This window comes from Atractosteus spatula, chromosome 9 (genome assembly GCF_055471065.1).
Source record: "Atractosteus spatula isolate fAtrSpa1 chromosome 9, fAtrSpa1.hap1, whole genome shotgun sequence".
NCBI lineage: Eukaryota > Metazoa > Chordata > Actinopteri > Semionotiformes > Lepisosteidae > Atractosteus > Atractosteus spatula.
Window position 1 is genome coordinate 20,337,578 of NC_142714.1, and position 27,843 is coordinate 20,365,420.

Genomic DNA, 27,843 nt, shown 5'->3' on the forward strand with positions numbered 1-27,843 from the left:
ATAAAAATATTTTATTTGGTTGTCCCTACTGATGGCATGGGTTCGGAAAACATATGCTTTGTACATCTACAAATATAATTTTACAGTATGCTTCTGAAAAAAAAAACTTTTAAATAGTTACATTATTATTTTTAATAGTTTACATTATTCTAATTTGTGTAATTGTATTACTTTGTTATCATATGAACTTTGTGAACGGCGTGAAAAAGAATTCTAAAACAAATTTAAAATGATACCAAGTTCAACTTGTGTTTTCCATGTGTTGTATCATGTTCTTCTGTGCCGGTTTTCTGTAGACAGGCTAATACATTAGATATACTAGTTTACAAGACATGGCCTTCGAGACAAATGTGTTTTATTAATATGTATTTAATTTCACTGTTCTGTACTAAATATAGAATTACTATCTTGACAATGTGTGATGTTTTGTTCTGGCCGATGAGTTTAATTATATATGGTAAGGTGCTGTGATATGACAGAAAATCTTAATTCTCCACAGAATCTCAGACTTTACATGGTTTTCTATCTGTAGAGAGCATACCTGTGAAATTGGAATGAACCTTGAATGAAATTGTTCAGTACTGTTCAGTAAATTATCCACCGATTTAAAAAACATATTTGTTTCTGTTTTTTATAAAAAATATAGTGTGTTGAAAATCCCATCTCAGTAGCATGCAGTTGACTGGCAGTGGTAATGTGGAGCGCGAAGAGTCTTTATATGTCCTCAACAGATGGAACTCCCAGTTTACGAATAATGGTGTAGAGAAAAAAAAGTTCTGACATACCACTCTTTGAACCTAGCCTTATAATTCTTTTGTGTAACACAGGAACGGGCACACATTTGAAGAGTCCCTATTAGAAATAAAACTAAGCTCAGTTTTCTACTAATTAAAATTCACATTTATTTCAGCTATCTATAAATTATTTTTCTGTTTTAAAACTAACCTCTCACTTACTGTTTTATTTTAAAGTGTGATGTAACGGACAAAAATAAAACTCTTATAATCCGTTCCATAAATGCAATCCCATCATTTGAGACAATCAGATTCAATGCATGACAAATGTGGGTTATGCTAGGCATTCTCTGAATCATCATTTAGTAGACCAGGTTTGGGAAAAACACCTGCATGTTTTGCTTTTAATTTGTATTTTAAAAAGACACCATTTACTGTTTCCTGTAGGTTTTTAAGACCAAGAGAACAGTCTTGAATGTGTCCTACCTGAAAGGTTTACTAGTACTCTGACTTGTTAGAGGCTGTTTTCAATTGAGCTTCAACAAAACAGGAATTAAATAAAAGTCACGAAGTCAAGCCTACATTATACCATAAACTGCTTAATAAGGACATAAGCGGACACTTTTAAAAAAGGTATTCAACTGTAAGTACGTGGATTTCAATAATCTTTCCAGTCTTTTCTCCTCCATGGGGCTCCTCTTTCTCACATTAGAAAAGAAAGCTGGAACAGCTCTGTGCAGAAATTTAAATGCTAGGTGCTGTTTAACAGCCTCAGCATAACTTCACTAATCCACTTTACTTTCTTCTCTGTGGGTTTATCCCTCCATCCTACACTGACTAACACATACAAAAATTGTGCTGGTGGCATAACAGAGGACTCAAGCACGTTTGGACAGTTAATTGCCATTTAGCTGATTAAACCTTGCTAAAAGAGAAACCTCCACCCCAGAGAGCTGGTCCTGTGTCTCTACACAACAATGAACACATTTCAAAGCAAGGTTTCTGTAGCACAAGGAACACCACTTCTACAAACAGCACAGCAGCAGGCACAAGCTTTGACAAAAACATGCTGTGTCATGTCTCCTTGTTCACCGAAGTGCAGTTTCAAGCATTTTCCAAGGCCCTGCATCAATGAGCCTTTGTATTTCAAGTTTTTCTCTCATGGATCCAGGAAGTCTGATAGAAGCCAGATGCTGTACTTTGTTGTTAAGTCCTCTGAGGTCTCTCAGCTTGGACTGAGCTTGTGCCACATGGCCACCACTTTCTCTGGGTTGGTTGCTGTGTCTCTCCACTGTTCAAGGGCCTCACTGGTGGTACTTTCACAGCCAATGAGGACCTGTGGATACAAACAGACAATCATGACCACCAAGGACAATAGAGTCTCTTGCAAGTCCATTGCTGTAAAGAAAGGTTAAACATCTTAGAGACTGACAAAACTACAAAATCTGTCCAGTACGGTTCCAGTGCTTTTCTATTCCAAGGACTGAGTACAACAAAATGATGTCTGAATAAGACTGAATAAGACATTTCTCGGCTTGTGTAAAATCTGAGGTCTAAACCCCCAGGCAAGGTCTTTTCTCCGTACTAACAAAGAAACAGGTGCTGAGCTCCTATTCAGGTCTTCTAGGTTGCGGCTGAGCTAGACTCTTCATCACAGTAACTCAACTCAATGTGTTTCTACTCTAGATCAGTTTAAATCTATTCTCATGAGTCTGAAGCTGCAGATGATTTCAGATGACCTGTAACACCGGTCAAAGTATGGCCTAAAAGGGCCGTTTTGCACCAGCTGCCCAGTGTTTTTCCACAGGTGACTGTACAGTATGCAGCATTGCCGAGGTGCTCACCTGACCCAGGAAGTGTTTTCTGCGGACGGAGCTGCGGCTGTAGAGCCGAACTGTGAAGCGGAGACCCTGTTCCTGCTGGGCCACGGGGAAAAGGAAAGTCTCCCCCCAGCGGGCCTGCCCCCCGGAGGACTTCACAGCCCGGGTCTTCTTCTTGGTTACCAGCCCGTCTGCGCCGTACATTTCAGCCTTAATGAAAAAGCCTGCAGGCACCGTTTAACAGACAGACGGTTAGAGCTTCTGGATGGAAAACAACATTGTAACGAGCCTCCTTCTGCTCACCACCCAAAATACTAAATTCTTCAGATAAACATTATATAGATACAGATATGGGATACAATATTCCCTATTTAGCAAAGCTCAGTCACATCAATTATTCTAAACACATGAAGAGAAAAAGAGCCTAACTAATGCCGAGGCTATTTTTTCTCCATACTAAAGGTTATACACAATAAATAGTATACACAGTAAAACTCACTACCACTTTTTATTAGGCAGTCAAGCTCGGTACATTGTTTTAAAAGAGAAGAGAAATGAAAGCCATAGCTTAAAGTTAAATTAAACGGTAACTCAAACAGGTATCGGAACCACCTACTCTGGCTCAAGGGTGTGGAGGAGCTGGGCAGGTTCTGTGCTCCCAGAATCTGGATCTGAATTCTGCCACTGACCGGCTGGAAACAGGTAGCAATATGGAGCTCAGCATGACAGATCTGATAGGAAAGTGGAACAACATAAAAAAAATCTGAATTACAAAAGGCTTGGGAGAAGAGGAAGACAGCTGAATTATTATTCCAAAATAAAACTGTTCAGCTGCATGGCCCAAACTCAACTATTACCTAATTATAAGCACTTACACATTCATGCAAACATTACAATTGCATTACCAAGTGCTTCTATGTGCTCTTTGTCTGTTCTCTTTTTTTATGTTTTAGCCTTGCTTTTACAGTGGATATTTTGTTTTGCTTAGTGTGGTGCTGCAATTGAAAAAGACCGACATCCCGAGCAGTGTCTGAAACTGCCTGTTGCATTCACAAAAGCATTCACAAAAAGGTACTGAATTCCAGCTGCATTAAAACACTTGTTTCTGAAGGTGCAAAAGAATGTCTGCTTGGCTCTGAAGGTGTTAAACAACAGTAAGTACTTGAAAAAAGGCTGTGAAAAAGAATAGCTTAAACCTAAATATCCACCATTTATTTTCTAACACTTTATTCAGTACAGGGGAACAGGGGAGCCGGAGTCTATCCCAGAAGGCAACAGGCACAAGGCAGGGCACACCCTGGATGGGAAGCCAGTCCATCACTGGGCAGACAGACACACACACAAGGGTCAATTTTCCCATAAGCTAATTAATCTAAACATGGGGTGACATAAAGACAAATGGCACCCCAGGAATTGAAGTCAGAGCCCCAGCCGTGCGAGGCAGCAATGCTAACTGCTACACTATCATGCCACCCTTACCCTAAAATTCACAGTTAAATTAGTAGCTGGTGGTCACAGTAGATATCACATACGGGGCAGCAGGGTGGAGTAGGGATCAGGTCCCTGGATGTGTAACTGGAAGGTAGTGGGTTTGAATCCCAGGTCTTGCATTTTGAGTAAGGTATTTCACTCAGATTCCTCCAGTGAGTGCCCTGGTGTATGAATAGGAGCATTCCAGATCATCACTGTAAACTGACTGATCTGGAAGGACTGAGGGAAAGGTTTATAGTAAAAATTAAGATCCTATAAGAAGGTTAATGACAGTTTCTACAAATCACTGCAACATAACTACAAAAAGAGTTTAGGAGTTCCCTCTTCCTTAACAACCTGAATAATGATGAATAAATGAAGTTACAGGGAGAAATACAGTGTCATTTCAGGGCACCATTTAGAAACAGGGAAGGAAAAACTCTTACACACATCTCCATCACGCTAGGCCTCAAGCGTCTCCTAAACCACCATGTATGAGTGTGTGCTTTGTAAGGTAAAAAGCGGAATCTTTTAAAATAGTACCAGTGTAAGTGATGGATGAAAAGAACCAAGCTGGACCCACAAAATAAACACTTCGAGCTCTGATGAAGATGGAATTGAAGTCCTTTGAGCGGTGACACAGCGGTGTTCTGCACCATTGAAACAAAGGGGAGACAGCCAGCTGTGCGCCTGAGAGCACACTGACTCACAGACTCCTACACAAATGGGAAAAAAAGGCTTCTAACTAGCACTTGCTTATTACTGAAAACACCTCTCCATCTGTAGTGAGCTCTCTTTCTGTACGTTTTAGCCCATTATAAGAAATAAAAGCGGAGTCATAGGTTTCCAGTAGTGCAAAAATGCTCATTACTACCCAACAGCACAAAGAAAACAGCACAAACGAGCTGTAAAGCCTTCCATAAAATCTTCCAGGATAGAAAAATCCCTGAAGGCCTTTCAAATGTCTAGGTTTCTAAAATGTGGATTTTGCTTTTCCTACTGTATTTCAAAGCAGAACTTCAAAATGGCAGGACAATGTTTTATGGGTATTGCTCATCTTCGGGCAACAACAAGAAGACTTGGACCTGGATGCGAATAGAACGATAGCTTGAAAAAAAAAAGTTACCACAAGTTCACAGAAACTATTTCCTTGCTCTGCTGGAATTTTGCCAATGCACTCTCAAGGGTTTTTACGCAAACAGAGCCACTTGGGTGCCAGCTGTCCTTTATGATGACAATAAACCTATTAGGTAAAAAAGCAGTGAGGTTTTCTTTTTCCCATGTTGAATCAATAAAAGATTTAATTCCCCTTCCTGTATATTGAGCGTGGATATGGAATTCTCAAGGGTTATACAGGGTACTGTCCACCTTCACACAGGAGCCTGTTGTGTCTCAGGTTGATCTGTAACCATCTAACAGATGACAGGTTCATCTCCAACAGACCAGAGACCACCACTCCAACACTCACTTCTAAACTCTTCTAAACAGAGAGCAGCTGGAAAAATGGCCAAACATTAATCAGTTTCTATACATATTACAAATATACTTTTCAGTTTCATTTTCCACTGTGTTATAGGATGGAAAAAAATGTACCTGTAGCCATCAGGAAAAACTAAGGCGACCCATGCAAAGCATGTCATTATTGACGCCCCCCTAAAAGTGGAAGGGCATCATTATGCTGGAGGTGGCGTGAATCATGGAGCAAGTCACAGGACCCAGAGAAAGCACTGGCTGATAAAATGAGATTGATGGATTTAGAAAGCAGGATCGCTGGTTTGCAAACTTGGTCCTACCTCAGAAAAGAACTCAGCCACATTTCTACTGCTCTACTGCAAAGAGCTGCTTTAACAGTTTAAATCAGAACGACCTGGAAAAATGACCACTTGTAGCATGAAATAAATTGGCTCCATGAGGTCACTAAGAAGGGTGGCACAGTGGTCAGTATTGCTGCCTCGCAGCGCTGAGGCCCTGCGTTCAATTCCTGGGGTGCTCTCTGCATGGAGTTTGTATGTTCTCCCTGTGTTCTCATAGGTTTCCTCTAGTTTCCTCCCACAGTCCAAAGACATATTATTATGTTAATTGGTTTCTGGGAAAATTGGGTGTGCATGTTTGTGTCTGTGTATGCCCCGAAATGGATTAATGTCCCATTCAGGGGGTACCCTGCCTTGCACCTGTTGCATGCTGGGATAGACTTCTAGCAAGCTGTTGGGTAGAGCAGTTAGAAAATGGATGGATGTACAGTATGTTCCTAAGAAATAAGCTGTGAAACCCAGAAAGTCTCCTGACTCTCAAGAGACTGTCATGGCTTACCGGGGCTTTGGAAGGTGGGCTGATGTCCAGCCAGTAGGGAATCTCCTGGCAGCTGAGCTGTCGGAGTGTCACTGAGCACTCCCCCAGCGTCCTCTTCCGAGGGTTGTGGGTCTGTACTTTAAACACCAGGCCCACAGTCTGCAGCTGCTGGAGCTTCAGGGCGAAGACGAATGTCTCCATGAACTCCACATTCTGGGAGACAAGGAAGAACAATTCATTCTTAGTCTCTTGAGCTGGAAAACCCAGGTTGTGCTTGTGTCCAGAGAAGCTTCTTAAATTGCTACTTGGAATACAACATAGAGCAATGCCGTCCCTTTTATCTCTCCACTGCCTGGTCTCACCCAAAGGAAGTATCATATCCTGTGAGTCAGAAGTGAGACGAACCTGCCTGAACAAGCACTGGGAAAGTACAACCTGCTTGGCAGTGCTTTAGTAAGGCCACAGGTCCATCCAGTGAACAGAGGGACTTACAACTTGGCTCCCCAAAGCAATGTTTTCCAGCTGCTTATAAATCAGATTTATAATCTGATTGGGAACTACTTAGAAACTAGATTTAAGGTCAACTAACATATGATCATTAATTGAACAATTTTCACTATCATACAACATCTGAAACACTCACATGTTCTCAAACTACAGAAAAGGCAAGGCCCCCTTTTCTGATGGGTCCACACAGTGGAAGTAAAGCTGAGAAATATGTCTCATGGGCATGAGTAGGGCAACCAATGTAATGCTGGCATCACACTATATGACTTTTCTCAGGATTTTCAGTCATAGCCTTCATTTACATAATCCTAAGAAAATCACAGCGAGTTGTAGAGAGTCGCAGTGCGCGCCCGTTACCATCGTTTGTGTAGTGTAACATCCCCAGTGACTCAGTCATAGCGCTCTTAACAGCCCCTATGACTCCCTGTGACTCGCTACGATAAAATCAAACTGGTTTTATAGTTTTGATACTTTTGTACCGGTTTTGGAACCGGTAAGAAAAGTTGTGACGGAATCGTGTAATTAGACGCCCCCTGTGATTCCTTGTTGTATAATTTGACACCCTCTAGGACAGAAAATGCAGTGAGATTCAACAACTGTAGTCATTAAATCTGACATTCTCTCAGACTAGAAGTCGTGTTGAGTCATTTAGTGTGATGCCGGCTTAAGGACAGAGAGAACAGACAGACAAACCCTTTCTGGTGGGTTTTACGATTGGCTAACTTATTCCACAGCAGTCCACAAGCACTGAGTAAAGGTAGTTAATGCAAATGTTTGTACTCACAGGAGACCCTTCTTTGATTGAAGACCTGAACTGCACTGGTTTGGCTAAGGTTATAATCCCTTTGACACTGACTTTGTGCAGCTCTCCATCAGGGACATACAGGTCTTTGCACTACAAATGAAAGAAGGAAGAACACAGAGGTCAGAAGAACGCTGTAATTCTGACTCGAATAGAAAATCTCTACTTTCAGTCAGGGATGTAGGATGACTAAATACTTCAATAAAACAATATGCAGCCCTTTACTTCCTCCTTATCTGGGTTTGTCCTGCAGGAAGAAAACATTCCCGAAAGTGGCGGAGAAAGTATTTTCCTACAGCGAAAGGGATCAAAGTACTTACAGCACACAAGATGTCGCTTTCACACATGACTTGTAATTGCTGCAGTGTCCTGTTAACTACAGGTTCCTTTAAAGTGCTCAGCAGTGTTTAATTAGTCTACCTTTAAACCAACAGTTGTTGTCCTCGCAGTGGCTTTGCAGCAGGAGATCCCAATCTTTTTCACAGTAATTGAAACTATATTCACACCAGAGATCAAAAGCCTGAGGGTTTCAATTGCATACTTCATGCTTTCTCTTTATTTTCATCAGCTTTTCATCTTCCACCATTTGTTTACTTGGCTCTTTGCTCTGCAGTTTTTACACAAGCCATCTCTTTGTCTTTTGGGGTACATCATGATAATCACAGATTTGTTCACTCTAAAGAAGTTCAGGAAGAAACAGTTATAAATATATACTGTGAGCAATTTCTAAGGGATAACAGAAAACCCTCTCTCTCAAAAAACTCAATTATTTATACCTGTGTAGTGTGCTCTCACGAGGCACCAGTTCTGTAGGGGTTTGGGCATTTACTGGGACAATTATTAATTGTAGCAGTAAATCACGAAATTGATTCTTTTAATGGCCTTAGAATCCAACCATGCGATATAACTCAAACAACGCACACACACAGGTACTAATACACGAGGATACATTTATTAATACATAGAATATGCATATAAACCTAACAGATCTTATCGAGAGGGTTATCAGAATACAAAAGGTATATATTCAGTCAGTTAGGAAGAGTTACATATATCAAGAGGACATACGTTCAGTATATCATTCATTTAGACCGTTTCGTAAATTAACTTGGTTATAACTTCTACATTGGATACTCAAAACAAGTACATAACTCTTAGGAAATAAATTGATATCAATTGGTTGGGATAACAATTGAATTCTCGAGCTGTAATGCATTGAAGTTGAATAATCATCCAATCTCTGGGGATTCAGATCTCCTGCGGGCTCTCTGGCTCCGTGCCAGGCTGTGCTGTGCGGCTTGCGACGGTGCGCTGCTGATGCTCACTGACCGGCTAGTTAGTGTTGGCTTTAACTAGCAAAGTTTGTGCACAGGAGAAAAGATGACTGTGGGTCCCAGCAAGTCAGGAAGAGGACCGGTTCGTTCCTGATGAAGCGCTAGTTCTGAATAGTGATTCAGCTGTCCACAGTTCCGACCTGTTCACGAGGCTTGCTGCTGATGCTAACCTCGGGTGGATCCTCTGGTTACTCTCTGGCAACCTCCGCTCTAGACTCTTAGAACAAAGCAAAGTTCTGGCACTTGGACACACTGGCCATTCCGTGGTTGTCCTGGCTGAGTCTCAGGATGGTCAGGAAGCACGCTGCGAGAATGTCCTGCCCTTGGGAGCCTTTCTGCTCCTGGGCCGTCCTGGCCTGGAATTCTTCTCACATTCTCCTTTAGAATAGTCTTTCGAATAGTCCCAGAGCTCTGTGTTGCCTGTTTTTACCTGGAGAAACTTCAGCTCGTTCATTGGCTGAAAGTTTCATGGGCATCAGAATTCCACGTGGGTTACTCGGCCCTACCAGTCCCTGATTGGTTGATCAAGGTGAGATATGAGTCACTTACTCCTGACACTTAGGAATGCAGTCCAGATGTCCATCTGGCACTCCCTAGACAGATAGGCGCCAGTGGATGACCATTGATCATGATAGCCAGGCTTAGCTAAGTGCATCCCCATTTGGGAGCTGTCCCTTATCAAAAGAAAACATCTTTAAATCAGCCTGCATGAATAGTTTCTCTGTGGCTGCACCACAGAGATGAAGAGAGAGATGGGGCCTCATTTGGGAAAGCACAGCACCACTTAATTCTGTCTTATTAACAAGCATTGCCGCTACATATCCCCCTTTTTTGAAGGTCACGAGGTCCTGAGGCGTTTTTGCCTTCAAAACAAAACAGAGTTAAGTGATGTCCCTTGTCATTAGAACATTAACCTTAAATGTCCACATTACTCCTCGAGAATTCATACCGGAACCAGCATTGGGAGCAAACAGGATGAATAACATCTGGAGTATGTATAAACACGGTAGGAGACATCATCTCAGTCTAGGCATTACACATCAGGAAGTTCACTGTCAGTATCTGTTACCTCTGTAGGCAGATATTTGGGAAGCAGTAACTTCCTTTCTTTTGACATGCTACCCTTGACTCATTCGTGCTACCCGGAGTACATCTTGATGTAAGAGTACAGCATTCGAAGTACATCACCAGTCATAATCCAGCTACCCAGCAGTAGTGTTACAATAACAACAGTTCCTGTTCCCAGCCCCCCTGATAAACCACAACACCTGTGTTGTGTATCTGCTAGGGTGGTTTGGAGGTTTGTTCCATTAAAGCAAACTACCTGTACCTCTTCAGGGCTTAGTGTTCCTTGGATTTCTATCCAATTCAATAGTGTGGCACCTGAAGGCATCCACGACCTCAAGTTTGGTCTTATGTGTCTGGTTCTAGACAGTACAGTGTTAAGTCACCAAGCTGTACTATGGCCTCCTCGGGAACTTGCAGAAAAACTGATTGATTTGGTAGCTGCATTGTGGTAGCTGTATCATGCCTGTCACAAGTCATGGTGACAGTTAAATGTGGTGTGCTGACCAGCCATTTACTTCCCACCTGCTCTTCATGGGGTTCATTAACCTCCCTCTACTCGTTAGTAGCTTTACACCCTTCATTGGTGAATCATTTAGACACAGCCAATGGATAGCTTCAGTAGCCATACCCATCTCAAGATTTGGAACCGAATTCAATCTTGGATTGCCTTCTGGGTAAGCTACGAGCGATGGGGTTAATGTCACATACTCCTCTACTGAGAAGAGTGGAATCAAGTGGGTTGGGATTTGTGCCATGGCTAGACTGGCTACAGTGGCACTAAGCTCCCTTAACAGGTCTTGTGTCAACATTCTGGCCTGTTGCACACAAGCATAAACCCACTGTATAACACCAACAATCATGTCCACTAGGTGGGGGATAAGATTCAACCCTGTTGCATAGGAAGTTGCCTGTAGGGTTTTCCCTAAGCTTTCCAGCTTTTGCTGCTGTCGATACAGTCTGTCACTACCCTCTGGCATCTCCTTCACCTGCCTTCTTGGGGCAGTCAGGGTGAGAGTGCCAGTAGCAAACAAACCTACCAGAAATAGCAAATGCACAACAGTGGCGGCAGCAATCAGTCCTCCCAAAAGTCTTTTAGGGTGGCTGATCCCAGTCATCTCCTTCTGAGTGACTGTCGCCTTTCTAAGCTGGCGCAGCATGTACATGGTGTCTTTCTCAGTATGCCGTGTGGCATCCTGGGCACCAACATTCTGGAAATCTGGGGAGATCTGACGCAGCTGCTGATGCTGCTCCTCCATTTCCAGGGCATCTGCTTTTTCGATTTGTTCATGCCTGTGCTCTAGGAACCCTGCAGGGGGCGGTGCAGCGGTGGAGCATGCCTGACCCTCGGCTGAGTGGTCATCTGGAGCACCTGAGTGATCTGGGATTGTTACCCCATTCTCACTGTTCAGGTCCACCCTGCACACTTCCTGATTGAGGAATCCCTCTATCGGCATGTTTACAATCGTTCGCTGGGCGTGGGTGTAGGACACCTGCTCGCTCCCCCCTTCCCTCTCTAGGGGTTCAGGGAGCTGCCCCAGCACTGGGATAGCTAGTTCACTGTCTTTGAACTCGCTATCACCCACCAGGCCCATGTCAGTGCAGGGGGGGATTCTGACACCCCTCTTTGCGATGTCCTGCAATGGCAGGCGGGTGGCTTGACCATCCAGCTCCAGTCTGGCTGAACCACTGTTGGTCAGACTCAGACTGACAGACTGAGCTGGTGGCTGTAAGAAAACCGTCTCGGCTTTCATTCCCTGTCCCTTCTGGGGGACTGGGTGTGTTGGAAACCCTGCCGTTGAGGCAGGAACAATCAGGTCAGTCTCACTCACTACCTGGTAGTTCTGAGAAATAATGTTACCTGACTACAGGTTCCCTGGGTCACAGCAGAGGGAATCGGCATCTGGGATCAGGTGTGTCCACAGCGCAGTAGTCCCAGTGTCCAGCTGGACCTCCTGTCTAACCTGTGAATGTTGCACCGGGGGCACCTGGCAGTGGCCCTGTGACAGCTGCTCAAGCAGATCCTCACTAATAGAGGACCTCTCAGGGCTAAGGGTGAGGGCTACATCACCAACCTGGTCTCCTGCCATCTGGTTCCCTTCCACCACTGCGGGGTGGTGTTCCTGACCCCTCTTGGGTGCCAGGGTGCACAGGGAAAGCTCCTTCTCATCACCAGGTGGGGAGATCTGCTCCTCTTTAGGGATGTAAAAGGGGTGTGCTTTACCTGGTGGATCAGGCGGCTGCTTGGAGCACCGCTCCTGTGGCAGGGAGGCTGTTGGGACCTCGGCCGGGACACAACTTCCCTGTATATCTGGGAAACAAGATAATATTTTTATTTCTTGTCCAGAGGGAACAGAAGGAATCTCCACATGGGCTTCTGTGTTCGGTGGGCACTGTGTGAGCACAGTCTGCCTCTTGGCCCCCCTTTCCTTCTGTACAGAAGGCTTAGGAGCCTTGACCTGTTTCCACACTTTGCATTTCTGGTGATCCACCAAAGGTTCCACTCTGAGTCGCATGTCCTTTTCTTTTTCAACCCGTTTGAGCTTGCCGTATGACATCAAACACCTTTCAACCTCAGTGTCAATCAGTGTCTCACTGTGTAAGATATCTCCCATGGCAGCCTTGAGGTAAAAGCTTCCTGCTTTTCCTCTCTGTTTTACTGCCTGCTCTGTGACTTCAGGGGTGGAGTCAGCACTCGCTTGGGAGTGGCTGAATTCATCCAGGCAGGAACCCTTCCGCTCAATCAGATAGACTGAGGGAGGGAGAGGGGGCGGGTCTCCGCCTCCTCCAGTGGAGAGTATTAGCTCATTCAGGCTTCCGGCAGCCTTGGGGAGCGGTTGTCCCTGTCCTAATAAAGCTTGTTCAAGCCTGGCCAGGCGGGTGGCTACTGAATCCTTTTGTTCAGCCTTTTCTAGCTCTTTCCCTCCCCCGGTGTTCTCATGGCACTTAGGATGCTGGGTGCGGTCCTGTGTGCCTGCTTTGGAACGGGGCTAAGCCAGCTCAGGAGCCTGTGCTCCTTCGAGCAGGAGGGAGTTAACCCTGCTGGCTCTGATGGCGAATACAGTCGCTTTAACAGCTTTTTGCTCAGAGCGACTTTGGACATCATACCCCCAGGCTTTCTGCGCGAATCTCCTAATATCAGTCATTTTCATGGTCTGTGCATCTGTATGCATTAAGATCATCTTTCTGACTGACGGGTGGAGATTCGCAATGAATAAACCCTTGAAATGTGTGTTCTCTTCGCAACCCTCATCATTTCACCCTGCAAAATAAGTTCGTCTAAGTCTCTCGTAATATTCGCGAGGGGACTCGGCTCTCGTGCTTAATGTTAAGGGCGGCGGCTATCGCGGCAGTCGGGTCAATAAACGCACTGTATTCTTGGATAAGTGCTTGACAAAGCTGTTCAAAGTCATTACAGACTTTCTTCATCTGCCTAGCCATCCACTCATGTACGGCTCTGCTGGTAGTTTTCCTGACCAGAAACACTTTCTCCTGTTCTGTGGCGTTTGGCAGGTACTGCAGGGTATACCTGAGGTCCTGAATATAACTCTCGATATTATTCTCTGACACTGCGGGGTCAAATCTCTCCATGTCCTTCGCTAACTCTCTCAGAGAATGGAGGTTTATTCTTCTAGCTTCTCCGCTGATGGAGATATGGAAGAGATCGTGGTCTGACTTGTCGCTGCTAGAGAGAGTGCTTAATAGCGACTCAAATTCAGATCTTATAGCAACCATTGTTAAACTTAAAGAGTATTACTTTTAAGTACGAAATCACAGTTCTACCACAGAAAACCACAAGATCAAATATGCAATCAACCCGGTAGATCGCAAAAGATCACAAAACAATCAAGCACTGCTTAAAGAGCAAGGGGAACTTTTTTCCTTTCGGCTTTCAGCACACACTGTATTATCGTGTATGAAACCCGCGGCGTTTTATATGAATTATTCCGCTTGGTTGACTCATTTCAGTCTTGCCACGCCCACCCAGGGACGCCAAATTATGTAGTGTGCTCTCACGAGGCACAAGTTCTGTAGCATTTACTGGGTTTGGGCATTTACTGGGACAATTATTAATTGTAGCAGTAAATCACAAAATTGATTCTTTTAATGGCCTTAGAATCCAACCATGCGATATAATTCAAACAACGCACACACACAGGTACTAATACACGAGGATACATTTATTAATACATAGAATATGCATATAAACCTAACAGATCTTATCGAGAGGGTTATCAGAATACAAAAGGTATATATTCAGTCAGTTACGAAGAGTTACATATATCAAGAGGACATACGTTCAGTATATCATTCATTTAGACCGTTTCGTAAATTAACTTGGTTATAACTTCTACATTGGATACTCAAAACAAGTACATAACTCTTAGGAATTAAATTGATATCGATTGGTTGGGATAACAATTGAATTCTCGAGCTGTAATGCATTGAAGTTGAATAATCATCCAATCTCTGGGGATTCAGATCTCCTGCGGGCTCTCTGGCTCCGTGCCAGGCTGTGCTGTACGGCTTGCGACGGTGCGCTGCTGATGCTCACTGACCGGCTAGTTAGTGTTGGCTTTAACTAGCAAAGTTTGTGCACAGGAGAAAAGATGACTGTGGGTCCCAGCAAGTCAGGAAGAGGACCGGTTCGTTCCTGATGAAGCGCTAGTTCTGAATAGTGATTCAGCTGTCCATAGTTCCGACCTGTTCACGAGGCTTGCTGCTGATGCTAACCTCGGGTGGATCCTCTGGTTACTCTCTGGCAACCTCCGCTCTAGACTCTTAGAACAAAGCAAAGTTTTGGCACTCGGACACACTGGCCGTTCCGTGGTTGTCCGGACTGAGTAACACTTGAGGAGGTAGAGGACTTTACAGAGCTGAACGCCAAAGTGCTTTACAGGTGAGTCAGCACCCCATAGGAGGGTGTGGTGCATCTACCACTGATGTCCTTGCAAATGTTCTCAGACCTGACAGGGGTCTGTTGCTTTGGAAACCCAGGAAATGCTGGTCAACCCAATCATACTGCACATGAGCTCATTATGTGCTGCCAAAGTAACATTTCACTTTATAGCTGAAGCTGTAACTGCTTATCAAGAGTGCCACTTGGCGATGAAGACTTCGTTGATGAAATTTTGGTGCATTGAGATTTACTGGGCACCTGTATTTGGGTTGTGTTTCTGAAGCCCAAACCTGTGGCAAAATCAACAGCTCTTAAAAAAAAGATAAAAGACGACCCTGGCCAAAATTAAGTAATATTAACTGGGGAAAAAAATTCCTTTCTAATTGTACAAAAAATTAGGTTCAGAGTTTATTTTCTCTAATTTCCAAAGAAACGGCACAGAATGTGTATCGGTGTCTTTTTTCCTTACAGTGGTAACACCATTTCCTTGGGTTCAGTTGCAAACTGAAAGAACATGGCCTGTAATCAACGCCTTTGACTTCTGCCTTCTTTAGCATGTAAGACAATATGAAAAGATGGATTATCACCTGGTTTTCCAGGTTTCTTCACCAATAGCTGACATGCATTTTTTTGGAACAAACCTTTGAAATGACTTGAGCAGATGGAAGTTTTCAGGACTGAAGGCGGAGCACAGGGATGGTGTTTCAGTGCTGAAAGTTTCACAATGTTCTCCATACAAAGGACTGCTATTGAGGGGCTGATGGGACACAATGAGGCGTTTGTATGGAAGCATTATATGAGTGTCTGGCTTGCCAGGCCCCTGTAATCTTACCTTTACCACAGTGATCCAGATCTGCTCCAGAGGCTCCTGGTAACACAGCTTGACATTCAGCTTCCCCAACTCCCTTTCATCTCCTGAGAGAGTGATAGATTCTAAAAAGGAGGACAAAAACTGCAGTGTTACCGCAGGAGAAGGATTGAATCCAGTTCCCCGAATCACTATGTAAAAGGTCTGCAAACAGCAATTGCAAACCCAGTTTCAAAAATCAAATCGTCATTCAATGCTCCTAAGTCAGATAGGACAGTATTTGATGTTGTGAGTAAATCTGCCACCAAATTTCTACCTACAAACTGGTACAATGGAGTTTTCTTTAGAATATCTGTTTACTTTGGAAAAAATACATGGTTCAGCTTTATCTCAGAATGTAAGGCACTAGAGAAGAGGAATGTTCTGGTTTATGTATGTAAACAGAACACATTTGGAAGCAATTACTCCCAAAATTGCCTAATGGTCACAATATTGCTGTGGAGTACTAGGGGTCATAACCTCTCGCATGTTTCGAAGAGCAATGAAAGCTAGAGTTCTGTAGGAGACTAAGATTTACCCATAGTCTCCTTTGAAACAGGAGAGTACAACTTGGAACTGTTCTATAGTGCAGCAAAACTTTATATCACCAGCACAACAAGGACCAGAAAAAGGAGCGCAGAGCTCAGGTGAAATTAAAACTTGAAGACATAATCTTGTCAGCTGCCTAGTGGGCTGTGCTTTTGCCTTTGGGGCCTCACTTAGATATACTACTCTGACCTTTATATGTGCATCTCATCCACTTGGATTCAATCACAGTTTCTAATCAATGGAGAGATAAGGCCATGCCTAAAATATTTTGAATATATTTCTTTCTAAAAAGGAGGCATACTCATTCAAGGTTTATGTAAATCTCCAAAAGAAAACGGAGGACAAAAGAGGAAATGTTAATGATGCTTTAATCTCAATTAGCACGCTTTATCTCAAAACCGGTTAAGGGAGAGGTGCAAAAATACCCTTGCTAATGTTTTTAAAGCAATGGGCAATTTTGGATTAACTAATGACATAAACTATGGCAACAGCACAGACCTCTAGTAACAGAACACTTACAATTTCACCACTTAATGGTTAGATCACCATGAGTAAAAAACTAAAGCTTGCTATTATTTCAATAATTTAGCATGGTTAGCAAACATGCCACAATTTCCCTTCCAATTAATGAGTTTACAAAATCACCTGTAAAATCAGCAGATCAATGCTGATTGACCCTGGGTGTTAGCTTTGTTGTGGGATTAACACTGATTGGCCTTGGGTGTTCTTTAGGATGCAAGGTCAATACTGATTGGCCCTGGGTGTTACCTAGGCTGCGACTGCTTCCCTGGGAGTCTCTCATAGAAGACGTGCTGCTCTGGATGCTGGACATGGAGTCGTAGCGCTGGGGGTGGCAGGACAGACAGGGAGAGGGCAAACAACAGGGACACTCATGATAACATTCCTTCACCAAACCAAGCCAAGCACAGTGGCATGGTAAACATTGTGCTGCTGTTTAAAATGAAGTTGCAAGCTTAATGAATCCCACCAGGGAAATGGAAGCATCTTTCAAACAGCAGCTAATGTGCACAAAACAAAAACAAAATCTGTATCATTTGTCAGTTTGCATAGACATTTGATATTGGTATAGCATAGATCCTCCCTTTCCTTCTTTATTTGCTTAGCAGATGCCCATGATGACTGTAAGCATTCACTGCTCACATCAAGCAAAAATATTTCAAGAGACGTTCTATAGCATTTCTAAAAACACAGCCATGAAAAAGCAACAATTAAGTGCCTAAAAGTCAAATATATACATTAAAAACATTAGAAAGGACAGACAGGTAGGAGACACAAGCAGCCCTTTGCAGATGCACAGACAGAAATCTAATATTCAGTAAAGGTATTGTACATTTCTTCTGCATTAGAAGGACATTCTCCACACATCATACAGATTTGCTGCTGCCAAAGGTGGCTTGGATGTTATGTATCTCCACTGGAGACAATCTTTTGCATGGGATTCAAAACAGAACACGTAAAAGTCAACAAATGTGTTGCCGATGACAGTTGGCTGACACCCCCTGTACATATCTCGTGTGGGCTGCAATACAGAGATGAGGCCTTCATCACACGTGGCTCAATTAATTAAGAGGGAAGTAGCAATAAGAACTGCATTTGTTTAGTGGACACTCCTTAAAACCAAACATTAGGCATTAGGAACATTACGAATTTGCAAATACCACAGGTACTGCTGGTGACGGCAAGAAATATATTTATGTGCAAACACAAGTCACATGGGGAGTTTTGGGAAACACACAAATAACACTGCGTACTTTATCCAGGGTTAACACGACATTTATTTATAGTAAAACTGAAATGTATAAAATGAAATTACTGTCAGTGATAGCGGCAATTTACCCAAGTGTTTAATATGAGAAAAGTACATTACAAGGCCTACTTACTATTTAAGGAGAATGTTAAGCAGGAAATGGAAGATATGTGTCATAGTTTAACAAATATTTCAAGTAATTTTCACTCTCTTAAGAGGGGCTTGTGTAGACTGTTTGCATTTAGAGTTCTCTTAGCTGGTAATTTATTTATCAAGAAGAGACTGCTATTTAACTTAGGAAGAGTTGTCTGCAGCAATTGCATTCAATAATGGATCTAGAGATAAAAAAAATGCCTTTTCACATGAAATGAAAAAAAAACTCCCAAACTGGGATGGATTTAGTTATTGAAGTAGGAGGGGGAATAATCTGTACATAGTTGCAGATAAGCTGGAAATTACATCTGACATGAAGAGAACATAAACCTTCATGTCCCAGTGGATATCTTCTAAAGTGAAACTTTGTACCGGACAGGAGTCCAAATCTGTGGAAAATATAAAAGAATTCCACAAGCAGAAAAAGCAGATTCACATGCTGCAGGAGAGGCCAAATGTTAAAACTGAATAAAAACTTAAAAAAAAATTCCATAAACCTGGGGCCGTATTCCTTCTTGAGCCAACTTAAAATGAGGCTTTTAAAATAAATAATGTCAGTGGCACTGAAAGACGTTCAGAAATTGTGCAACAATGAGGAGATTAAAGTTTTAAACTGTGTTAGAGAAGTCAAAAGTAAAAACATTCAACACTCAATGCATCGATGTACAGTATGATTAGCGAGAGTCGTCCAGTTTTAAGTTTTCTGATCTTTAAAGCTCACAGGGCACTTCCTCGAGTCTACATTTTCTCCTGTCTATACTCACCTAGACTCGTCACAAACCAAAACACTGACATGACTGCAGGGCGGCGCTCACCTGCATGTGGCCCTGAAGGGGGCCCAGGTCCAAGGAAGAGCCACTCAGTCCGACGGATGCAAAGGTCTTGCTGCTTTTCAGGTCCCACGCTGAAAGACACCAGGGTCAGAACAGGACAATTAAGACCAGCTAGTTTCAATACAGCCGCTAATGTTGTTGTCATTCATCAACCAGCAGTCACACCTTAGGGCCCTCTATAAGCTATGCTCCATTTTACTGTTTGCTTAGATGTCACTTTTCAAAAAGGTTTAGCTTTTATTTTCGAATGCAAATATTTAAATGGCTTCAAAACAAAATTTCCACTCTAAATCTGACTGCTACAGTACAAGTGAGAGTACAGAACCATGTCATTTGGAGAGACGCTTTATTCATATCTAGAAGTCATTTAAAACTGTGAGACATAAAAATTAAAACAAAAGAATTCAAACTTTCTGATCTTGCAGATTCTTTGAGGGAGGTTTCTCATCTTTTCTGAGTCTTTCCCTAAGAGAAAGTCCAACCTGCTGATACCGTTTCCAAAAGCACTTTGTATGTCACACCTACAAAAGTAATAGCGAGTGTAATGTTTTCTCAAGAGAGTTGTATCAATGACATAGCACTACAGACATACTCAATATGACAGTAATCTAAGACACACATGACTGCCTGATATAATAGAAAAAAACTGTGGCGTGTGTAACAGGTACACATTAAAAGAACAAGGAACCTGCAGACTCACTGTGTGCAAACATCTTAACAATGTATATTTTTACATGGTGAAGCAACCCTATCAAAATTTGATTTCCAGCCATGCCGGTAAAACCCACATCGATAATCAAACAAGTTTGTAGCACCACGTCACTAAGGCATGTTTAATATCAAAGCTTGCTGACACACCTTGCCCAGTCCTTTCCTCTTTAGGTGCTTACCAAGCCTTTGAAAACAGTGAAGGTTCTTCTGACCAGGTGAAACTTATTTAAGTATTGGCACTTAGAGAGAGATACAATGCAAAATAAGTGGCTATTAAAAACCGCAAAATACACAAAAACACCTATCTTGGTCTTTTTTTTCAGCTTCTTAAAAAGGAAACCATATACGCAAGAAACAGGAGAGAGCACTCAAAAATATCTTTAAAAAGACCCATAGGAACCTCATATACTGTAACTGAACTAGCAAGCATGGAAACACGTTCCAAGAAAGCAGGTCATGCTTGTAGTGAGACATTCTGACATGATTATTAGAGACGCACTTTTTTCTGCCCTGCAAGAAACACTCTGGGATTAGACCAACCTAAAATATATAATTACAGAATTCCCCACACCTGCCAGAATCAAAACAGTTTCCTATCCTACTGGGGGAGGTGGGAGGATACTCAATAAAGCTTCAGCCTAGTATGTGATCTTCTGTCACAGTCTGAGGAACAGACAGTGAGCCTGGCTCTCAATAATGTTTTATGTGATATATGTAAAAGTCCATTGCTGGAAATTCCTGTACTAATTCCTGTGTATTCATTGTACTGTATATGCTTTGGTAACACTGTAATTCGTCACACATGCCAATAAGATAAGATCACTTTATTGGCCCTATACAATTTCTTGTATTAGGAATTTATCCATTTTTGCATCCCCCAACTTGCTCTCCATGAGACACACAGACAGGGAGAGAAGCTGGGGGTCAGACCACAGGGTCAGCCATTTATACAGTACCCCTGGAGCAGTTGGGGTTAAGGGCCTTGCTCAGGGGCCCAACGCAGTAGGATTCCTCTGCCGGCCACGGGATACAAACCAGCAACCTTCCAGCCGCAGGCGCAGATCCCTAGCCACAGAGACCTTTGCATCTGAATTTATCTGCATTCAGCTCAAACTAAGGGAGTGTGTGTTATTGTGGTAATGGTACTTCTCCACACTTCTCTTGACCTGCACAGACTTTTATGAGAAGATAGTTTCCTTCCCTACAACTTAACCTGAAGCTACCATGCAAATGCAATACTAAAAAAAAAAGGAAAAGGGATAGTCAATATGAATTTTAAAAAAGCAGGTCTTGCTTAACTAACTCGTGAGAGCCTTTGAGAAAGCATCAGTGGTGATGAATGTAGCCAGACCGCATGATAAGGTCCATGTAGATTTTCAGAAGGCTTTTGAGACAGTTTAAGGGTTAATTCTCGAATTGCAGGTAACAAATATTCATGGCAATGCAATGCATTTGGATTGGAAACTGATTAATGGATGGAAAATAGAGAATGCAGATAAGGAGCAAATAAGTGGAAAACCACTGTAATCTGTATTAGGATGATGGCTCTTCTTGATTTTTATCAGTAACGTATTATTTTTATCAATAATGTACATTACCTAGTAATCAAGTCAAGTTCTCAGATGATGCCAAATTGAGAGGAATATACAATAAGCATATATATTTAAAATTAGTTAAAACATCAAGGGATGTTGTGCTAAAATTGCACAGTGCTCCAGTAAAATGTAGATTTGAATATTGTATACAATTTTGCCCAACACATTAAAAAAGATATTGTTGCTCTGAAATCAATCCTATGAAGAGTTGCCATCAGCTTGAAGGAATTCATGGACTTGAAGGAATTTGATGTAATTCAAGAATGAAAAATCCTAAAAGTCTCTGTCTGCCCAATTGACTTCTTTAGATTCAGCAGTGAAACCAGAGGACACAAGTAGAAACTATTGAGAAATGTGTTTAAAACAGAGAACGGGAGGCACTTTCTTACAGAAAAAGTTTTGGTAGTCTGAAACAAGCTACCCAGCCATGCTGTTGAAGTTAATAACCTGACTTCTATCATAAAATTGATGGATTGGATCCTTTGATTAATTACCTAATAGCAACCTAATTAGCTAAATGGGCCTAATGGCCTCCTCTCATTTGTGTTTGTAACCTTTCTTATGGACGTATATTTTTATGATTGCATATTCTATTTCACGAATTTCTTCTGAGAAAGCTATTTTTGCAAGGAAACACAGAACTACAACTAAATTTAAACCAGAAATCTCGCTGACAATCTCTGTCTCCAGCTTTGTATTAAAACAAGGAACTATGGGGTTTAGTTCAAAGTTCTTGCTAAGGGTGGTAAACCTGACTTCATGGGATACTTTAGAAATGGCCCAGTGAGTTTCTTTGATCTATATGATACTTGAAACCACACTAAAGTGATGGGTGAAATTTCCTCCTCTAACCTTTCTTATACCTCAAAAGAAAAAAAGATATAAAACTGATATCTCATAACAGTAATTTATCCTTGTATTTTTATATAATTTTTAACCTATGATTGTAAGAACTTACAGTATACAATTACACAATATCAGAGTGTGTGTGTCAAGTATTTTCCACTGATTCAAAAACATAGTCATGCAGTTTCAATCAATATTACCTGGGAAATAACGAATGTTTCTGCTATTATCATCTATAATTTAAATAGACAACAAAACACATAAGAACCAGCACAATAAGGCACACATTTCTTCATTCTTATTCTAAAGCATGGCTCATGGCTACAACTTCTATTCTACACAGGAAGGACACACCCCTGATACGCCCTCCTGTTACAGTCAGGCGGATTTTGGCGTGTTGCCGGCTCACTGTGCCTTTTAGGATATTCAGCTCCAGTTCCAGGTGCAGCTCTTCTTTCACGTCATGGTGTGTGTTTAGCTGTGCCTGGCTGACTATTGTCCTCCCTACCCTGGTAGGGCTCTTCTAATTGTGCAACACGACGCAGACTCAAACCAGCTCTATCTGGGAGACCTGGAAGTGATGTCGCATTTTGTCCAAGAAGACACACCTCCCAGGATGGAATTCTAGTCCATCATAAACAAAAGCTGAAGCTCATCTTTACAGCTGGGCTGACTGAAGCCATCAGGGCAAAGCACCTCAAGAATGCAACAGCACCATCTACACTGGAGACTTGAACCCTCGGTCTTGGCAAGCATTACAGCACAGAATGAAAGGCTGGTTGGGCCCCAGCTTACCTGATCCATGCATGTTGGCTCCCTTGGTTTTTAGAGGTGTGCGGCGAGCTGAACCCGGGGATATGTGGTCCAACATGTAGTTGGGATGAAAGACTGCATCAGGATCATAGACAACCTGACTCAGCCCAGACAGCTCTGCCTTTCGGTCCGTGAAAGTGCTCCTGGCCGAGCCTGTCGTAAGCATTTCAAAGACAGAGGAATAACAGTGTAATTATAGGACAAGCAGTAGAGAAAACACGGTTTCTTCTAGGAATGGAAATTTAGTACCAGGTACTTTTGGACTCCAATAAAGGAAAGGTCTTTTAATATTGTCATAGTGAATTTGGTGTGTCATGCACATTACATATCCTACACAGTGTGACATCAATAAAGATGGTCCAAAGAAATCAATAGATCACTATAAGAAGAAATGCTTTATGACTGTGTATCCAATTTTCTCAGAATTTACAGAATCAGGCAAAGAGTCACCAATATGTGTTGCTGCATTCAAGTAATTGTTCACCAAGTGAATCAAGAAGCTTTCCAAAATTGCAAACTGTTGACGTAACACTGTCCCATGGAATGTATGCACTGGTGTGTTTAAACTGGGTGTTCAGCATTCCTATAGTATATCTCTGATGGACCTTGTCCTTTATATGTTCCTATAAGCAGACATCTGCTCTGAGGTAAGGACATGTGATCAAGCAGAACACTGAGTCAGAGGGTCATGGATGACGAGGTCAAACAACAGAAATGTCAAAAGAATGACAAAGTGTAAAAAAAATGACAACGTTGCATTAACAGTAGAACAGTTTCCACCAGAAGCTTTGTGCTGTTGTTCACCAGTTGTAGTACTGAAAGCAAGTTTATTCAAAGATGTGTGCAACTTTCAGGAAAGGTGCTATAAAAATTCACCAAATATTTACTTAGCAAATTGTTGTCTGTGCATCAATTGCACTGGGACTCTTTTGGTTCCCATGCTTTTACGGTCTCACAGTAGTTAAAATGTGCTTCATTCATCCACTGACAATAAAAAGGAATAAAGTGTGGTATTGCACAAGCAAGGAAAGTTAATTCAGCATCCTAGCAAGCTACTTTGCCATGGTCCAAGAGCTTCTTCAGCATTGTATGGACACTGTAACATAATGTCGCTCACAGAATTTCCTCAGCAGCACTCCAAGGAACATGTGTTTGGGGAGACACTTGAGAAGCCCTACCCAGCTTGCGTTTATCACTGGCTGCAATCTTGTCTTCTGCATGAACGATCTCCATGAGCTCTGTGTGGATGTCCTGACCTCAGACGGTCCAAACCACTTCAAGTGGGTCTTTAATTTCTGTACCACAGTGTAAACTGTTGACAGAGGAAATCCAGAAGAAGCTTCCTTTTGTGCCTGCAGAAGCCTCTGGGAATTGAGGCAACATCATTATCTAACTGGTAATAAAGTTTTATAAGAAGGGGAGTCACAACTGAGAGCATGCCAATCAACTTGCAGTTGTGATACCGAAATAACAAACACCAATGTGTACAGTGTCACCTGGTGATGGCTACAATCAACCTATCTATTGTTGGAACACTGTCTCTGGAAAGGTAGTCAATGGTCAAATATTTGCAGTTATGATTATTGCTTTTTTAAATTTCACAAGATTGTGTCAACCTGATTGTGCATGATTGTGTCAGAATGTTGTCAGAAGGACATGAACTATGCCTCTTTCTCTATATTGCATTGAGATCTGAACTTTACAAATATAATTTTAAGTGTTTTACACTTCTGACACTTGTGATACCTCTTTTCATCAACCCATAGGCCGCAAGGTAGCATGTGCAGAAGGCAATTCATTCAATTGTTTTTAAAGGATACACAGTATTTTCACCTTTAATGCATTTTTGATTGTCACTGTGATTCAGTAAGCTATTCACTCTCTGTACAATACAAATCCTTATAGGCAAACAAGTTACAAAATAACACCCACCTAACAATGAAATTGACACACATCTGAAGAATGCTCCACAGTTAAAACATTGTGAATTTTCTTTCTATCTACTTTTGAGTGTGTAATTGGCCTGTATTTGTTCCTGATTTACAAAATCCCTTTATTGAAGAATATTTTTGTTACCTTAAAACAGCCAAATTGACACTAAAAAAGCCATTACCTACAAAATAAAAAAGACACTTTAAAATGCCCTCCCAGGAGGGGTCTTTCCTAAGGCCTGGATATTTCACGTGGCACACCTGCTAAGATTTCAAGCAGATTATCATGAAAGCTCCAACAATTAATGCAATCGTGTCCTAGCTGGTAGTGAATACCATAATGAGTGATGCCCGTGGATTGGCTGCGGCATTTGTTTAAAAGCACTCATCACAAAAGCGCCGCTGGAGAATGTTGTGGTTCGAAAAAACAGGAATGTGTCTGGTCAATATTCAGCAATGCACAGTGAAAGTGTTGTGAAGTATGCCGTGGTAAACCATTTTACACAAAGCAAAGGAAGTGTTTAGAATAAGCAAAACAACCGTGGTACAAAGTAAACCGCAGTGCAGATGTACTGTGGTACTGTGAATTCTCGTTAGGCTGCCTACAGAGTCCTGCTGGGGAACTGCCTATACTCATTCTTTACAATACCTTGCAGTCCTTCCTGGCAGCTGAGGTAGAGCTGGCTGGGTTGAATGTATGAAGGCTTGAATGTCGGCACGACAAACGGCACTTCTCTCCCGTCAGGAGGCAGCTTTGAGAGGAGATAATCCTCCGAACACCCAACTCTCCTCTTTCCAAAACCGGGATTCCCGGGCGGTTTGTCACCAGCTGTGACACTCGTAGATTTCTTAGTCCGGGCGGGCGGGGTGCCTTCTTTAAACACTGAACAGAAAAAAAAAATCAAAGAGCAGCACTGAAATGCTCTACACACCAGTTACAGTGCCCTCCAGAATTATTGGCACCCTTGGTAAAGATAAGCAAAAAAGGCTATGAAAAAATGTCTTTGTTGAAAATATGAAAGAAATATAAGAGAATTCCACCGTTCAGTGAGGTAAAATCATTCAAAGAAAAAAAAAGCCTTATAAAAAAATTAACTGAGCAGAGCAGGGAATACTAGCCCTTCTCCCTTGACAACATGACCACGAGTCTGAAATGACGCCACAACCCAAAATCATATCCAAGCTCTAAACACTACTTGAAGGCCAATGGGATGAGATGGTCTTGTGATTCCTGAGTCCAAGATAGCCGATTGATGATGGGGATCGATTAAAGGGAATGGAAAGGGTTTTTCCTGCCTCCAACCCTTTAACAGACAGTTTTCGCACATGGTTTTGATTAATATATGAACATGACAAATGTCTTTGGATTTCAGTGAGTCTAGTCTAGCTTCGAAGTGATTGAAAAAGCAAAAGCTCAAGACAAGAGGCTCATGACGTACTGTGAGAAAAAGAAAAGAAGGGGTGGTGGAGGAAGAAGAGAAACATCTGTCTCAGGAGCCATAGGAACGGACCCTGTAGGGACTGTCGTGTCTTACTGTCTTACCCTCAGGCTCGGGCTCCGGCTCCTTGGACAGGAGCCCCTTGCAGCAGTTTTTGATGAACTCTGCTGCCATGGCCAAGGTCCTGAAGGTCACTACGAAGGCCCAGAATGGAGCCAACAGCCAAGAGCAGTGGTGACTGGTCCAGAACTACAGTGGGATGCAAGAGGAATGGCAGAGGTTGAGCCTCTTCAATCACTTCTAGATGCATTTATACCTCTAAACTCCAGCTTGGTAAAGCTAGGATCTGGCTTGTTGTTATTTAAATTAACTCGTTTAGTGAAGTGTTCTGCATATAAACTATCACTCATTCAAACCTGTTAGTCCCTAAATTAGGAATGAACTAGTTCTTTTATTCTTCCTCAGCTATAATTATACACTGAGTTGGCTGACAGTTTTATTCTATGGTTAAACACAAGACAGATTCAGTGTGCCCTTTACTTTAGTTCTTTACGGAACACAGTATAGCAGTTTATAAAGTTCAGGAGCCGCACAATAAACTAATTTCCTGTACCCTGCACTGTAAGACAAAAACAATTTAATGGGTGCAGTGAAACATGAACAGAAATACCACAGTTTAAATATATGAGACAGGCTTGGGTAAGTGCAAGCAGTCTGAACTGCTGGGATTTGAGATGAACCAGTCATGTTGCTTTAATACAGTTTCCATTAACTTGAGGTGTAATGTTAATCTCTGCCAGTTTCCTCCACAGCGGTACATAAAGCACTGCATTGTGGTCAGCACTTGGTTCAGTTTCTATACTGTTTCCTGTGTTGTGTAAAACCTTCCTAATTTCCCATGTAAACAATAGCCCCTTTAAGCAACATGTAACTTTTTACACCTTTGTCATTTTAAATATTTTTCATGTTTGTATATAAAGCACCAAATATGGTTTATCCTTACCCTTGTAAGGCTGGTAAATGTCCAATAACTCATAATCACAAAAATTAAGAAAAAGGAACTGAAATATAACTTAAGCAGTCGTAGTTCAGTCTTAAGATGTCAGTATTTTGTACCTTCAGATGTTCGTGACTCCCTTTCAATTTTTATATCCTCTAGTGGCTGCAGGCGTTGGGGTTTAAGGGAGTATAGTGGAGTCTTCACACCCTGTCTGCTATCTCATTGAGAAATATACAGTGCTCTTAGTTCACTGTACCAGCTGCCACGCACTATGGAGTGTAGCAAACTTAGCCATCTAGTCTTCTGTTTTTGAGCAACACTCTCCAGCTCTGAGTGACTTTGGAAACCTGCAAGGAGAGATGGAATTGAAAAGCATACCGCTCTGCACTCCTGCTTTTAGCAAAAAAAAATCATCGACCTTTTAATCTAGACCTTTT

The 27,843-nt window shown here is 42.1% G+C and overlaps 1 protein-coding gene across 1 annotated transcript; it reads right to left on the reverse strand.

Moving 5' to 3' along the window:
• On the reverse strand, positions 1-27,756 carry tc2n (tandem C2 domains, nuclear). The gene is made up of 12 exons (XM_088925124.1): positions 27,523-27,756; positions 26,511-26,655; positions 25,617-25,850; positions 23,019-23,189; positions 19,054-19,142; positions 17,086-17,161; positions 15,754-15,854; positions 7,605-7,715; positions 6,335-6,526; positions 3,171-3,285; positions 2,579-2,778; positions 1-2,070 (listed from the first exon to the last, which is right to left on the reverse strand). The coding sequence occupies exons 2-12, from the start codon at positions 26,578-26,580 to the stop codon at positions 1,960-1,962; spliced, it is 1,470 nt and encodes a 489-aa protein (XP_088781250.1). The 5' UTR covers positions 26,581-26,655; positions 27,523-27,756; the 3' UTR covers positions 1-1,959.
• Positions 27,757-27,843: the final 87 nt, after the last annotated feature.

Excerpts from the sequence above, each read along its gene's own strand:
- tc2n (XM_088925124.1), bottom strand. The coding sequence starts at position 26,580 with ATGGCAGCAGAGTTCATCAAAAACTGCTGCAAGGGGCTCCTGTCCAAG. Across the intron at positions 15,855-17,085 it reads GGGAAGCAGTCGCAGCCTAG|AATCTATCACTCTCTCAGGA; the intron begins GTAACACCCAGG and ends CCTCCTTTTTAG. Across the intron at positions 3,286-6,334 it reads GCCCACCTTCCAAAGCCCCG|ATCTGTCATGCTGAGCTCCA; the intron begins GTAAGCCATGAC and ends CTTTCCTATCAG.